The 15,334-nt window shown below is 31.4% G+C and overlaps 1 protein-coding gene across 2 annotated transcripts in view; it reads left to right on the top strand.

The window, feature by feature from the left end:
* The window catches only part of LOC148629526 (QRFP-like peptide receptor), a 30,796-nt gene continuing 15,462 nt past the window's right edge, over nucleotides 1–15,334 (top strand). The window contains exons 1-4 of one of the 2 annotated variants that reach the window (XM_088552996.1): nucleotides 19–134; nucleotides 1,302–1,331; nucleotides 3,750–4,286; nucleotides 6,333–6,943. In XM_088552996.1, coding sequence (XP_088409122.1) covers nucleotides 6,556–6,943 — 388 coding nt within the window. In that variant the 5' untranslated portion in view covers nucleotides 19–134; nucleotides 1,302–1,331; nucleotides 3,750–4,286; nucleotides 6,333–6,555. Of the gene's footprint in view, nucleotides 135–1,301; nucleotides 1,332–3,749; nucleotides 4,287–6,332; nucleotides 6,944–15,334 lie in introns of both variants that reach the window. The other variant, XM_088552989.1, reaches the window with a different exon arrangement.

Here is a 15,334-nt window from a genome sequence, read left to right as displayed (position 1 = left end):
TACGTGATTTATTAAGTATTTCTTTTTTTAGGATTTGTTTAGGATTATTCGTATTATGTTGACAAAACGTATGCCTTTTTATTTCAATTTCAGTGAGTATTACAACGCAACTGCAGTAAGATGTCGTCTGACCTGTAAGTATAATGAATTGTTACCTATGTGCACCTTTTAATGGGCACAATGATTTGTGAGAATTGCAAAAACGACTGTTTATGTCTTTTCTAAAGTAAGAATTTTATACCTATAATTTATTTGGACGACTTACCTATTGACATATAATACTATAGTCATAATCGTGTTATATAGATGACTGGATCAAATATGTTCCCTGGGTCGATACATACAGGAGATATGTCGCGCCTTAACTCCTCACTGGTGAATTTAACGTAAGATTCAATAAACAAGATTTATTCAATGACTTTACTTTAGAATAAGAAAAAGAGCATCTGTGTGCACTTGATTGCAAAATGTACTTTTGCATATACGTAGTTTGAAGCATATAATTTCCTACACATTGATGTTCATGTTTAAATTTATTAATTCTGAAAGAAATAATCTAAATGGAAATCCTAATGACTGTTTCATAAAGATACATATTGCTTCGAATTTAGAATTTTAAGGCAACGACTGTATTTCAAAATGACACCTTTGGAACTACTCCTCCATCTGACATGTAAAAATGTCTACCAGACTCGCCAAAATGATTAAGTTTTGCTCAAAGTAGACGTCTTTGTATGAAATACAATCGTTATCAAATTTGGCATAAGATATAAAACCGTCAAATGACGAAGGCAGATGTGATAAATATCTGTTCCTAGCTTGATATTATGTAATATCCCGCAACGAGTTTGACAAACAATCCTTTCAGATTGATATAAATGCATGGCACCAGGTGGTGATGTCATCAGCATTAAAAATAAAATCGGAACTGACTTGTGATAATTTTATGATGTCATGTCAGTTGCTTAAAACAGACGTTATAAGACATTGATCACAAAAGAATGTTTTTTTTTTCATTAACTACTGTCCATACAATGAATTTGAAAAAAATAATGTACAATTCTTCTCTTTTCAATCGAATTATTCACATTCTTCAAATTTTCAAATTTTATGCTACCGTTGCACCTGATCAAAACTACAAGAGCTGTCCCAGTTACGCTCTCAAGAGCATTTTTCGTGTTTTTTTTTTTGTTTTTTTTTTTATATATATCTATATATTGTCTTTTGGCCTTAAACTTAAAAAAAAACTTAAACTTTGTCAACATTCCAGCTACGAAACTTAAATGCATTTTATTGTACAGAGTTCTGAGATTTAGAGACTGCCAAACTGCGTAAGTTAACATATTAAAAGTTAAGTGAAAGCTAGAATAATGCTAACATTCCAAATATTTAAAGAAGCATAAATCAGTGCATTAAGTGCAGATGGTTTTTGTGATAGATATTATAAAAACGAAATTGTTTAAACGTCCTTGACAATACCATGAAATATATAGAGGTAAATGCTCTATGTATTTACAAAAGCAAAGTCGTTATATCTACGCTTTTGTACTTTAAACGCCCCAGGTGGAATATAAATATAGGTACGAAATAATTTTATATTCATAAACAAACATAAATAAATAATTAAGCATAACCGCAAGAAATGAAACGTTAATCGACTTTTGATGAGGACACACTTATTAAATATTGTTTGCAGTCACTTCCTTACACACTAATCTGTCTATTTGTATATTAATTTTTGATGGATATAATGCTTGAACAAATTCCGATATTTCAAGATTTTATACATGTTTCAACATTTTACTTTCATAAATGTTTAGCTCTTCGGAACTTGTTCATCTTTGTTCATATATATAATAATCCTATATTTGAATCCTACGTAAGAATCCTACATAATAAGACCTAAATGAGCTGTCCCGTACTACCATACATCGTATACTAAGTAACAACCCTAGATTAATTCTACGAGAAATTACCTGGTCAGCGAAAGCTATATTTTTTTAAAATCCTAGCCGAGTGGTCTAGGGCCCTGGATTTAGTACAGGCGTTGTTGCCATAGATACCACAGCGGTACGAGTTCGAGTTCCGCGGAGGGAACGAACAAAACTTTACTTCGCAAATTTGAAAGTTCTGACATCGTTGGGAATGTTTCAGACCCGGCAACGCTTACATTATCTTTCCTCTCTATTTGCGACACTGCTCCATCGGATCAAATTGATACAGGGAAGATATATAAACGTATAGAAAGGTCTGAACAATTCCCAACGATGTTAGAACTGTCAAATTTGCGATGCAAATTTTTGGTCGTTCCCTCCGCGGGACTCGAACTCGTACTGCTGTGACATACGTAGGATAGAGGATCAAATTAATGATGCATGTCACAAAATTTGATCCTCTATCCTACATATTAACATCTAAATGAACTGTCCCGTACCAACATACATCGTGTACTAAGTTACAGCCCTAGATTAATCCTACGAGGAGGAATGACTCGGCCAGCGGAAACTATTTTTTATATAGCCTAGTTGGCCGAGTGGTCTAGGTCGCTGGACTTTGTGCAGGCGGTGTTGCCATAGATGTCACAGCAGTACGAGTTCGAGTCCCGCGGAGGGAACGACCAAAAATTTGCATCGCAAAATTGACAGTTCTAACATCGTTGGGAATTTTTCAGACCTATATATATACTCACTGATTTTAGAATAAATATGATTGATAAATTGAAAAGATTGATTGATAAATAATGGGGAAAAAACTCTGCATTATGTCTTATACACATAATTGCATACCTTTTTAAGACTTTAAACGAGAATTGTTATTACAGTACATGCAAAGATTGTGTTCAGGGGATAGAGATAATCTTGGAAATATAACAATCCTGATGAACTTCTCTTTAAGTAGTTTACTCGACAATTGAGGAGAAGGTGAATTGTTTCTATCAATGTCTGATAGCAATCGAACTTAAAAAGGTCGAAAACCAACTCTATCTTCTGAATATGATTATTATATGCGCTAAAAAAAACGAACGACTGTTTCATTAGTCAGTCCTTTATTTTCTTCTTTCGTACAGTGCGTGTATTGGTAAACTTCTATTCTGTGATATATGAAGATTGAGGAAGGGGGATGGGGATAATGTTAAGAGGGTTGGCGGAGAATGAGTTAATTGGTTTAAAACGTATTTATTTACTTCATATAATTTCAAAGCAAAAGTTTCAATGTTGACAATTTAAATTTTAAAATCAAAGTTAATAATGTAATAATTAGATAAAGATATGCAATGGGGGTTCTTTGAGGGATGGCGATATTTTATTGGAAATGTGAACGATTAGAAATGGAAGTTGGTGTTGTATATGGTGCTAATGAAACAATGAAAAAACTAAACCATTGAAGAATTGCATAATGCCATACATGTCCCGAACAACACTTCGGAAATCAAATGAAAGTTGCGATTCGAACTTTTAAAGTATGTATACCCCTTATTCGGCAAAGTTCATGACTCTTACTCCTAAGAATTTACATGACAAAAACTTAAATAAAGCATCAGTATTAAGACTTTCTATTACATTATTAGATTATTATTCTCATCATTATATATGTACATGTACTAATATCTTTATGACAATTTCTTTACATTTATCAATTCGTTTTTTTATCAATTCATTTATTTTATGTACTCATTGAAACAAATTTAATTCGGTCTGCATAGTGCACAATTCAACCCTTTTGAAATCTGTGTACCACTTTACTTACAGCATTGAAAGATTGACTCTACAGTAACTATAATAGCGTTTCTACAAATGGCGTTAAACAGATGTGGATTCTCAAAAGTGTAAAAAAACCCTAAAGAAGTGTCATTCCTTTAGAAGCGTTATGACAAGTTTTGATTTTGCTACCTTGTATTCCACACTTACTTGCGAGGAAATAAAATTTGGAGAACAAGTGATTCTCCTGGCCATTGGAATACCTATGGAAATAAAGCAGATCTACTAAGAAAGATTTTTTATCCAATCACCAAATTTAAGTGTAATGAAAATTAACATCACCAAAAAGACATTCAGTTAAACTCTCAGTGTAAAAAATGATTATGGAATCGGTGGTAATCATATCCATCTGATGTTTGTCGGCAAATATTATACCAATTTATATGAGACAAGTAATTATTTTGATTGAATTCATGTTCTTCGGATTTTTTAGCGTGACAAATGTGTCGCTCATTTAATGAATATAGAAGGGTTGGAAGCTACTAGGTGGAATACTTGCACTTTCTGTACCAGTTATTATGAACAAAGGTTGGTACAATTAACTGAAGAATTTGTATTTAGCCCTCATATTTCTCTTTTGAGTTTTGCCTTTTGTATAATATCGTATAGTATAACGGACGCTTTGTAAACCAAATCAATCAGAAGAAAAGGTTTTTGAATTATACAAAATAAAAAAAAAGAACATTTTGAGTTTTCAGTCGATGGGAGTTTTTGAATTTGTCTCAAAACATGAAATACGTAACGATATTAAAGACGTACAGACAAAAATAATGTACCCTTCATGTATAAAAATAACCAAGAATAGAAACTTTTGACACGTGATGTCAGTTAACATGCATAGTAAGGTCACATTGGACAAATTAGCCTATTATTAAATAGGCATGTTCATATTTAGCAGCAATAAAATCTAAAACAACTCAGATTGTACAAAGGTGTGACATAAGTCTCTCTTTGATTTAAAATTTACTTAGCTTAGTATATAGTGCATGTTGGCACGCTATTTGCTTCCAATGTCGTTATATAAAGTTGATCTTTACGTAAAGGGCTGCAGCTTAAAGCAAAAGTGTCTTTGACTCGATCAAATGTATCTTGAAACTTTAATTCATTATATGACTTTTATTTTTTATCTCACGTACAAATCAGTGCTTCTTATTGCAATGAAATTTCTAAATTTCTGTATAGAATTGAAACCATGATACATTTCAAAACCAGAAGTTCTTAGAAATATCTACAATTTTGCAATTTAAAAATACAAAATAAGACTGCTTAGTATGACAATACCGTTGTTATTGAGTTGCCAGTATCGCAGTAAGTCATCGTGAATCGAAGAAATAACAACACATTCGCATTCCTCATGTAGTGATTTTTTTTCAAAATGTTGATTAACTAATGTCAAACTTACAATATTCAAATATTCAAAAACCTACCATGACATTTTATGCATACACACATTAATATCTTTACATTAATGTTCAATCTGGTAGAAAACAAAACCGGTTATAACACAAATTTCTTTAAAAGGGGAAGACAGCAAGCAAAAGCACTGCCTGACTCTTGATAGTCTTTTCTTAAACTAAATCTAAACAAGTTTTCATAGACCAAACGCTCCCAAATAAAGTTCGTTTGGTATTCTTGTAAATACTGTCACTACCTATCTATGTGGGTTGAAATGGCATTAAGAGCCTGTGTGTCAGCTCTTATCACTTGTCCATATAATTGAGTGTAATTGTCATAACCCTAGAGACCAATAATACTGTCTCAATCTGTACCACCGTAAAAAACTATATACTGTTAGAAAGGAAATTGAATTGTATGACTTTATTACGACAGGGGTGTAATTCTAAAGACTCACTTATTCGTAGAGTTGAGGAAGAATGATAAGACTTGACACTTTATAAAAAAAATTCAATCTTTATTAAGTACAATTTAATTTATCTGCCAAAACCAAACAAGAAACATGAAATGAATTGTTGAAATTCCCTAAGATGTCTTGGTCAAAACGGAGTATCACATTATTATTTATTAGGAAATAATTTTGTGCATAGAAAAAAGCTAGGGAACTTAATTCAACCAATCAACACCCTAGAAAAAAAAAGCATCTATGCAAGAAAATGTTACTACACCGGGTTGTGAAAAATCGTATTTTACTTCTCTGGTCTTATTATTAAAATAATATGACGAAGCAAACTAAAAAACATATTGCAATAAATATACAACAACAACAGCAACAACAAAAATAAAACCAAACCAATCCACTAATTAGAAAAAAAGCTGCAGTTGTTCTTAGGATTTCACTACATTTAGAAGTTTGTACTTGGCGTACCTATAGCATATAAAATCACTGTTTTCTCTAATAGAAACAATCGTCTATCGTCATCATTCATCGATAAGATACTAGTGCATGAATATAACGTGCTTTCAAATTACGTACATAATTATTTAACAAATTACATGCAGGGCCGCACAGACTAACGATAAAAATATCATGTACTAAATCAAAAACTCTTTACGGACGGCTTGGCAATATTTACCAAGTTCAATACATTTATAAGGAATATCGCATTCATTTTTCAGGTCGTAGTAGCTACATATGACAACTATACGTTTGATCTTTGACACAACGTCTACGTACATAGTATCTCAGGTGAAATGCCGTTATTATTAAACTAGTTGATTAGCTTTGTTGGGAGATTTCTCCTTCACTTCTCCAATAAAATATAAAAAGTACGAATCGTTGGTTTTTCATATCGATCTGTGACAGTTGACGGATGATTAACTATCTTATAAACAGTATATAATGTTAACAACTGCTGACAAAACTCTCCAAAATGTCACTGGAGAAGATGTTGGGAAAAGTTTATATACGTTTATGATGGAAAATAAAACAATGATTTTCAACGCCGATGAAAGTCTTCTTGGTGCAGAATCTACGACATTTTGGACTCATGATATGAATAATTCAGATTTTCTTATATCGGATTTAAATGGAGTTATCGAAGCTTGGAAAAGGAGTTTGATAACTTTAAACCAGCCCAACACAATAGTTCTTATATCTCTTTATGTGCCTATTCTATTAACAGCAATCATAGGAAACTTAACAGTGCTACTTGTTATTATTCCAAATCGGCGGATGTGGAGTGTTACGAATAATTTTCTGCTTAACTTGGCCATATCAGATTTACTAAGTAAGTAATGTACTGATATTACAAAAATGCATACTGAATATTGTTTCAATTTCGAAATGTTATCTGTTCATAGCACTCCATCAATTAATAGTTTAAGACATTGAGGGTCATATATCAGTATTTTGACCAGTTAGTTGCCAAAAAGACTATAAAAAAATATGCAGCTGAGGTCTATACATATTTGGCAATGAACTTCTTCATATATTGACATTTGACCCGAATTCTTATGGAAGTTTTCTTAAACCGTACATTGAAAAAGTTTTATCTAACGTTCCTAAATTCAGTAGAGTACGTGTAAATAAATAGCATATTGAAAACCATGTAAAATTCCACAAAGACGTCACGTTTCAGGTTTGAGGAGGTCAATTTTCTACCGGTCAATGTAACATTATATGGACCGACTGAGAGTATCGAACAAATGAAGAAATAAAACTTCTTTATGATGTTTAATTAATCTAATGCAATGCTTTTCTTCATTCCATTGAAAAATAAAAAATAAAAACTATGATAATTTATTAACTACATAGCAAACTACGAACGTTAAGTGATAAATACATCCAATGGTGTCTATCATTTTCACAAAGTAATTAGGTCTCGAAAGTACAACATATAATATTACTATAAGAAGTCTTCTCTTTTTGTTAAGTAATATATCCTGTTCTCTACAAAAGAATAAGTTGTCTACAACCTGTTGCAAGATGTTATCTTATTATTTCACAATATTTGTGCTTTGACATATGCATGTTAAGACCAATTACCGCACATTCTTTTTTTCTTAAGAGGATTTTATTGTAATAATCAGAGTTCCATAAGAAAGAAGGTTATTTCACATAAAGGAAATTTTTGAAACCTGGCCGTTGCCATTTTGTAATACTTCCCCATTTCATAGCCTTCATCGACCAAATACTTTGGTGGTGCTTTAAAAGAGGTGAGGTGTTCGTAGTTCTTCTGTTACTATTGTGTATAAGTTGCAATGAATTCGTTATTTGAACACTTAATTTAGTAACTATTTCGGTCTGCTTAAAAGAGTTCTCGGATTCTTCATTATAAGTGTAAGAAAATAAACGCTTATGAAAAACTCTTTCAATTAAAAAAAAAGCTTCATTATTTTAACTATTTTCAAAAATTGCAAATAGACTGATTTTCACTATTTCTTACTACGTCGAACGATTTTTAGAGAATTCATTTCAGTTTGAAATTGCACAAATGATTAGCCAAATTGTTGTCACAACTATTATTCATGATACATTGATTAATACAATTTTATACCTTTTCTTCATTGGAATATTTATTGTACGTTTAATACCATTAATAGATGCATATCTTATGCGACTTACAATTTCTGACAAATTGACTTCACAATATTTACACTAACCATGGAACGTGCACCGTTATTCTACAGAAATAATGTTCTTTCTCAATTTTCTAAGCCGAGAAAAGGAAATGTCATTATATAAGATAAAAATAATCTTTAAAAAAAGTGTCTACAGTTTAGAAACAAAGTAGAAATTTCAAAGCTGTAATTGTTTACTACTTACATAAAACGTATATTTTAAAACGTGTCTACCAGTTCTCGGATAGCAATAATTAAGAAAATATCACATTTTAGTGATAGTTTCAGGGCTTTCTTAAAGATGTGTTTACACTTGTTGACAGAGTAATCTAGAGAACCAAGATTCTAGGATACTATAGTAGAGATGTGTTACATTGCATGTCTATTAAGTATACATCAGAATTGATAAGTTAAATCAAAAGAATGAAATCCAGGGACAAGACCAGACATGGAAAACAGACGCACACAGCAAAGAACATGAAATAACCAAAATAATACATACAAAGTAACAAAAGTAAATGAGCAACTCGGACTCCACTAAAACTTTGGAGCATGGACCAGGTGCACCAGTAGGTTTAGCGTCCTCTCGCTTTTCTAGAAACAAACGCCAAGTTGCTCATAAAAAGGTAGACGAAAGAGGAATGTAAAACTATGACACGTTTAACAAATCAGTTTTCATGGTGCAGATGGAAAGCTTTTGGAAATCTCTGAAGGTATTTTCTGTTTTGTGTTTAGGTTTTACGTTGATATATGTGTTGCGTTTCATATTTGGTGCCATATCCGTTCGTTTTTTTTTCTAATTGGCTTTTTCATTCCCATTCACCTTACAAGCTGATTCAAAGGTTTTATAAAATGGTAGCTTCTTGCTCATTTGAATTTACATACCTACTGCATCAAATTGCGCAAAATTATCCTTAGGTATATGCCAGCACTAGTTTGACTCAAACTTTCAATGAATACGAATGATAATTATTTTACTCAATTTATCTTGTAACCTGTCGAAATAGAGTTGCTCATACCGACTCTATCAACAACCCAGGCATATGTACACTGCATATGATGTATATTTATCACAAGTCTTTTTTAAGGTGTCATTATTTAATTCAGTAATGAAAGACATCTCCGGTCGTTTGTCGGTGTTTCAATTCCCATATCTTGACTTGGGAAGAACCTATAGAGAACAGATTAAAAATTAAAAAACAAAAACAAAAAATAAAACAAAAAATATATACTGATCATATTCAACTTATCATTTCATGATTTCTTTGTAACATTTATTTAAAAGATCATCGAGTGAAATATAGAATGTAGAAAAAGTAGAAAAAGAAAGCGAAACAAAAAAAAACAAAAAAAACAAAAAAACAAAACAAAAAAAAAAAAAACAAAAAAAAACCAAATATTTTTTGTTGTACCTGATGGAAAATTCAATTGTCAATATATTTCATCCATGTCTATTGAATATGCATAAAAATGATAAGTCGAAAAAAAATAGCGGTAAAGGTTGCTCGGCAGTTAAATTGAACAGACACATATGAATTATGACATTCTTCCATTTTTACACTACGTTGTATGTAAGTCGTTTGTGGACAAACGATATGATATAGATCTATTATATAAATCTTTCATATTTTCATTACATAACATATTTATATCAACACTTTGTTGTCGTAGTATTAATCGATACTTTTATTGATTGTAACGTCTACAATCTTATTAAGTCGAGAGAAGATTATTAATTTTAATTAACTATAGCATAGAAAATAATTGAATTTCCCATTACACACTCGATTGTTGAATCCTCAAAGTTTGAATTTAGCGTGTGTGTGTGTGTGTGACTTTTTATTTTTTATATTAAGATTTAATATTTTTCACATTTGCACAAACATGGATAATGGCCAAACGCACTGAGTCACATGATGTCTAAATATGCTTGGTTAAGAACTAAAGTGATTGTCAAAGCCCTATAAAACAATTTCTTTGGTAAATGCATGCCAATTTGTTTCGAATAGATTTGGTAAATAACACACACACACAAACACATGAATGGGTTCCCGCAACTTACGGATAGATGATATTTTGTACTTGATAGTTTATTATGAATAAATGTTTGAATCAATATCCGAATCTCGAATGCCATTGAAAAAGACAATATTAGCCCATATTAAAACTTCAACAATCGTCTGCGCTTCACATTTAAACCGGAAATTTAACGAGTACACTGAAAGCATTTTTTTTCTTTTTTACGTTGATAACTCATGGTACCACAACAGCCCCCGAACACGAATTGACCCCCGAACGACTCATTTAAAATTAAAAAAAAATAAGGAGAAGGACAGTAAGTCTTTACCGCTAGCCTTGTGGTGAGTCAAGATCAATGCATATCTGGCATAAACAAGCAAGTTGAAACGGAAAATTTATTTTATAATAAAAATATACATCATATAATGAAATTAAGATTTATTTTTCTTTGTAAAGAGGAGTTCATCAAATATATGGTTACGATTGAGACTTAAGTTCAATATATTAGTTATAAAGTGGAACACGTTTCTAAATTACGTTTCCAAAGTCAAACAAAAGTCAAACTCTTTCACTACGTACTGTTAAAAAATGTGTTCCTTCCATATTTAAAAGCGAATATTAAAACAAATTCAAAACATTGATATTGAAGAAAACCGAAATACATTGCGTTTACCTTAGAGTTAAGCAGTTAGTATCAAGTAATATAAACATGTTGACTATGTTTCTAATGCAAGAATATAAATCGTTCTAGCATGTATTATTTATAGTTTTGCACTCTTGCTGTATTCGGCATGTGACCAACTGACCTTACAATAATTAATCCTTTAAATTTTATTTCAAGAAAGGTTTTACATAAGCCAGCTGGTTGCAAACGACTTTATAAGACATTATTGTTTTTGTCAGATTTATTAAAAATACGAACGAATACTTCGATATACGACAAACGCAAAAGAAAAAGTAAGCTACAATGCTGAATTGATTTCATTTTGTCTTAACATTCAGTTTGCTGTAGCACACATAAGCCTAATATTTGTCTACCCGGACAAACATGTTTCTTCCTCAGTTGAAGTTTACATAATTAATTTCATAATGATAGAAGTAACTTACGATGGAGATAATACGGTAATAAGGCGTATCATGATCATTGTTGGTTGCAAAAAATATGTAGAAGTATACTATTATTAGTAAAAACACGGAAATAAGCAAACGAAAAATAGCAGAATAATAATTTCGAAATCGTCATCTATCCAAGTTAAAATCCGTGAAAAAACAGTATAATGAACAATACAATTACGCAGAACGAGGAACAGAGCTGGGAAAAAACACAGATGACAAACATTCAAGCCTAATAATAAGAAACAATAATGGAAAGGAAGTCTTTTTTTAAAATGTCATCCCATGGTGTATTTATTTGACTGTTTTTTGTCATTAATATACCGAAAACAACTGCTCCTTTTGAAAATTTGAGAATAAAAAAAAAAATGATTGAACTATTGGAGGGACAATACTGTTATTAAAGTCTCTGAACACCAGCAATTAAAATGTTGGCACAGTCTTCAAAGTCCAAATAAAACCACTTTCAAGTAACTTTTAGATATTTTTTGCGCGACTTTACATGTAATATAACATATGTTGTGACTCCCTGTCTTGATGTATGATTAGATGATCTATTACTACAGGTCTTATGGTTGCAATACTATTACTTTTCTTACACAAACGTACAGTCCTGATAGATATGTATTTGTGTTACTTGTTTGAATAATTACTTTTTTCTCCTTGGTAGTTGTGGTTTTGATTATGTCGTGTGATTAAGCTTCTAACTCCATAACTAATAGTCATCACACAATTATGAATCAAGTCACTAGATAAACAAGAGAACAATAACAGCAGCATTTCATTCATTTCTTCATTATACGGTATATATACAATCCGTCATCTTTGTCAATACAATGGGAATCGATTGGTATATCTTAAATACATATTTCTTTAAACATTGTTAATGTCTTTTAGAGGAAAGCTACGAAAACGTGGTAAAAGGGAAAAAATCCAAGAATTCCACATGCTGGACTGACAATTTGTTTTACTATTGATAATATTTTTTGCGTTTCTTGCAATTTATTACCAGTTAACTTAGAAAAAAATGATAAACACAGAAGTTTGCAACAAATGTGTAGCACCCTGTAAGTCTTTCTTGTCATAGTCGGTCCATATTTGTGATTAGAATCGCTTGTTTACTTTTATGTTACCTTGAAATAAAACAACATGACTGAGATGGACACGCCATATTGAACCAAAACAGTTCATTTTAGCTGTAGCCATGAACAATCATGACCCTTCTTTTAAATATCTGTTTCAATAGGAGGTGGGCAACACCACAAATAAGCAAAACGAAATCCTACAGATTGAAAAATAAATTTGAGTGCCATAGAAATTAAATAATTAGTTTGCAGCTTGACTTCTAAGAGAAGGCATTGATATTACGAGCCGCGTTGTTTGAGTCACGATGTTGTTAAATTTAGACAGGTCATATTTAGAATAGATAACTATTGTACTATTGTAATTATGATGTAATGAATGTTAAGTATGAGAACAAAGAATAATGTTGAAAACTCAGTGGTCCTCGCCAGTATAGTTTATCATTAACAATAATTCGTCAACATAATATTTATTATCATACCGAATATAGTGCATTACCAAATGTTTTCCGTGTTATAATTTTTGATAACTTACATATATAACTAATTCTGTATCTGTATTTTTTTTCTCTCGGAACAAATCTCTTATTAACATATTTCTTTCGTAACGTTTACTTATTTTACATCTCCGATGATTTGATATATTCGTAGATCACAAAATGATCTATGAATATAATATTTTATAATTTGTCTATTTTTCGTAACATAAGCGCTATCGGTGTTGCCCTGAATAGTCCGCCCTTTGAGTAAAGTTTTACATGTTTACACTAACGTGAAAGTACTTCAATGTAAATGATCTACGTAGTTGATGAAAGGGGAATCAAGAAAAATACGATTAAAGTGGTACTTAAAAAGAACTCAATCCAGTGATAACAACGAAAACAATATCAACTTTCGATGGTCTTAAATCTCATGAATTGCATCATACCTGATAAAAGTATACAAATACCGTATGATATATATACATATATAACTTCAGATAAGCATGAGAAGTAATTGTCTTTAATCTCACATATACTAGTATATTCAATTGCCGGTATTTTATTCAATTAACAAGCGTCCAGTAACGCTTCAGTCGATAAGAATATTAATAAAAAAAAAAAAAAAAAAAAAAAAATCACCATTTACGTTCAGTGAAGTGGGATATATCTGTTAGAATGTTTTCTCGTTATTTTTTAAGGAAAGATGACATTTTCGTCTAACAAATATGTCCCACATGATGGATTATCGATAAATATTCTAATCGACTGAAGCATTACTGACCGATTGTTAATTGAATAAAATACTGACAATTGAATATATATATAGTTAGATGATAGGCAAAAGTCATTGACATCATAACTAACTTTAGAATAGTTATAGATGACTAGTTCACTTAATTGTTTGACATAGTTATATTCTGCACCATGAAAACTGATTTGTTCATCATGTCACAGTTTGCCTTTCTTCTTTCGTCTACCCCGTAAATGATATTTTATGAGCAACTCTAGAAAAGCAGAGGAAGCTACCGGTTCACTTTGTACATTCTTCCAGTTTTTAGTGGAGTCCAATTTACTCATTTGCTTTGTTACTTTGTATGTATTGTTTTAGTTACTTTATGTTTTTTGTTGTGATTGTCTGTTTTCCATGTCTGGTCTTAGTCCCTGAATCCGGACAATTGCATTATGCCAGTAGCTGACACAGGTAGTTCTTATTGTATCAAAAGTCTTTAATAAAAGGTACATGACATGATCAATGCCCTAACTAGCAGAAAATGATGATATTTTGCAAAGTGTGGCAATAGGGTCATATTTTTAAAATCATATTCTATCTAAAAAAAATAAAAAAAAAACTTATCGATCTGAATGGTAAGTGGTACTCTAAAATATATTGCCTGATTATCAATACCTAAGTTCAAATAAGTTATTTTTTTTCGTAATCAATTTAAAAAAAACAGATGTCACGTATCTGCATTGTATCGTTTTCGTTAGCAAAGTCTTGATCAATGCGTTTTGTCAGATTTGTACCAAAATATAATCAATCTTCATCTACGTATTTTTTTTAATTGTAGTAGTATTCATAGCATTAGTAAAAAAAAAGAACTGGAACAATAAAGCAAATTATTTATAAATGCATTTTCAATACGAAGTCGTCTGACTAGATTTGTTTTTAATTTCTTCATGTCATCTTGCTCTGGAATCTAAAAAGGTTATATACACAATACTAATACTTTTTAGGTATTATACGCTTAGGTATGTGTGTCTTGTTTTGTAAAATATGACACCATTAATTATTGCAACTGTGACGTTTAACATTCGAGTGTTTTTACACATACATCAATTGTGTAGTTAAGCGTTTACCCATAGTATGTCTGATTTGAAACCTGTGTAAATTTAAGTACCAATATAATGAAAGAGTAATCAAGGTAAACAAGATTCAAGCAGCAACCAAAAGAACGTAATCCAGGGACAAATTACAGACATGGAGTAAAAAAAAGAAACCAAAATAATACCTAAAAAGTAACAAAAGTAAATGATCAACTCAGACTTCACTAACAATTTTGAGTGTGAACCATGCAGATATGTCAGTAGGTTAAGTGTCCTCTGCTTTCTAGAAACACTCACCTAGTGGCTCATAAAAAGTCAAGTCCGGTGTAACTATGAGACGAACTATGACACGTTAAACAAATCTCATGGTGCAGATGGTTACACCGTTACGATCCACGAGTTCACGATGACGACCATAAAACATCTGTAGTGATGATTTCAATCTTGTAGCAACATAACCCTGTCCCGGAAGCCTAATTGTAAGAGGTATAGCGCGGTATCATAACTTCGCTTACTGTTGGAAAGCTCCGGCATAACG

This window comes from Perna viridis, chromosome 1 (assembly GCF_037379345.1).
Source record: "Perna viridis isolate PV_CMFRI_1.1 ecotype Kerala chromosome 1, ASM3737934v1, whole genome shotgun sequence".
NCBI classification, from domain to species: domain Eukaryota; kingdom Metazoa; phylum Mollusca; class Bivalvia; order Mytilida; family Mytilidae; genus Perna; species Perna viridis.
Note: the sequence above shows the minus strand (reverse complement) of the source record. Positions and strands in the feature narration are given on the sequence as shown.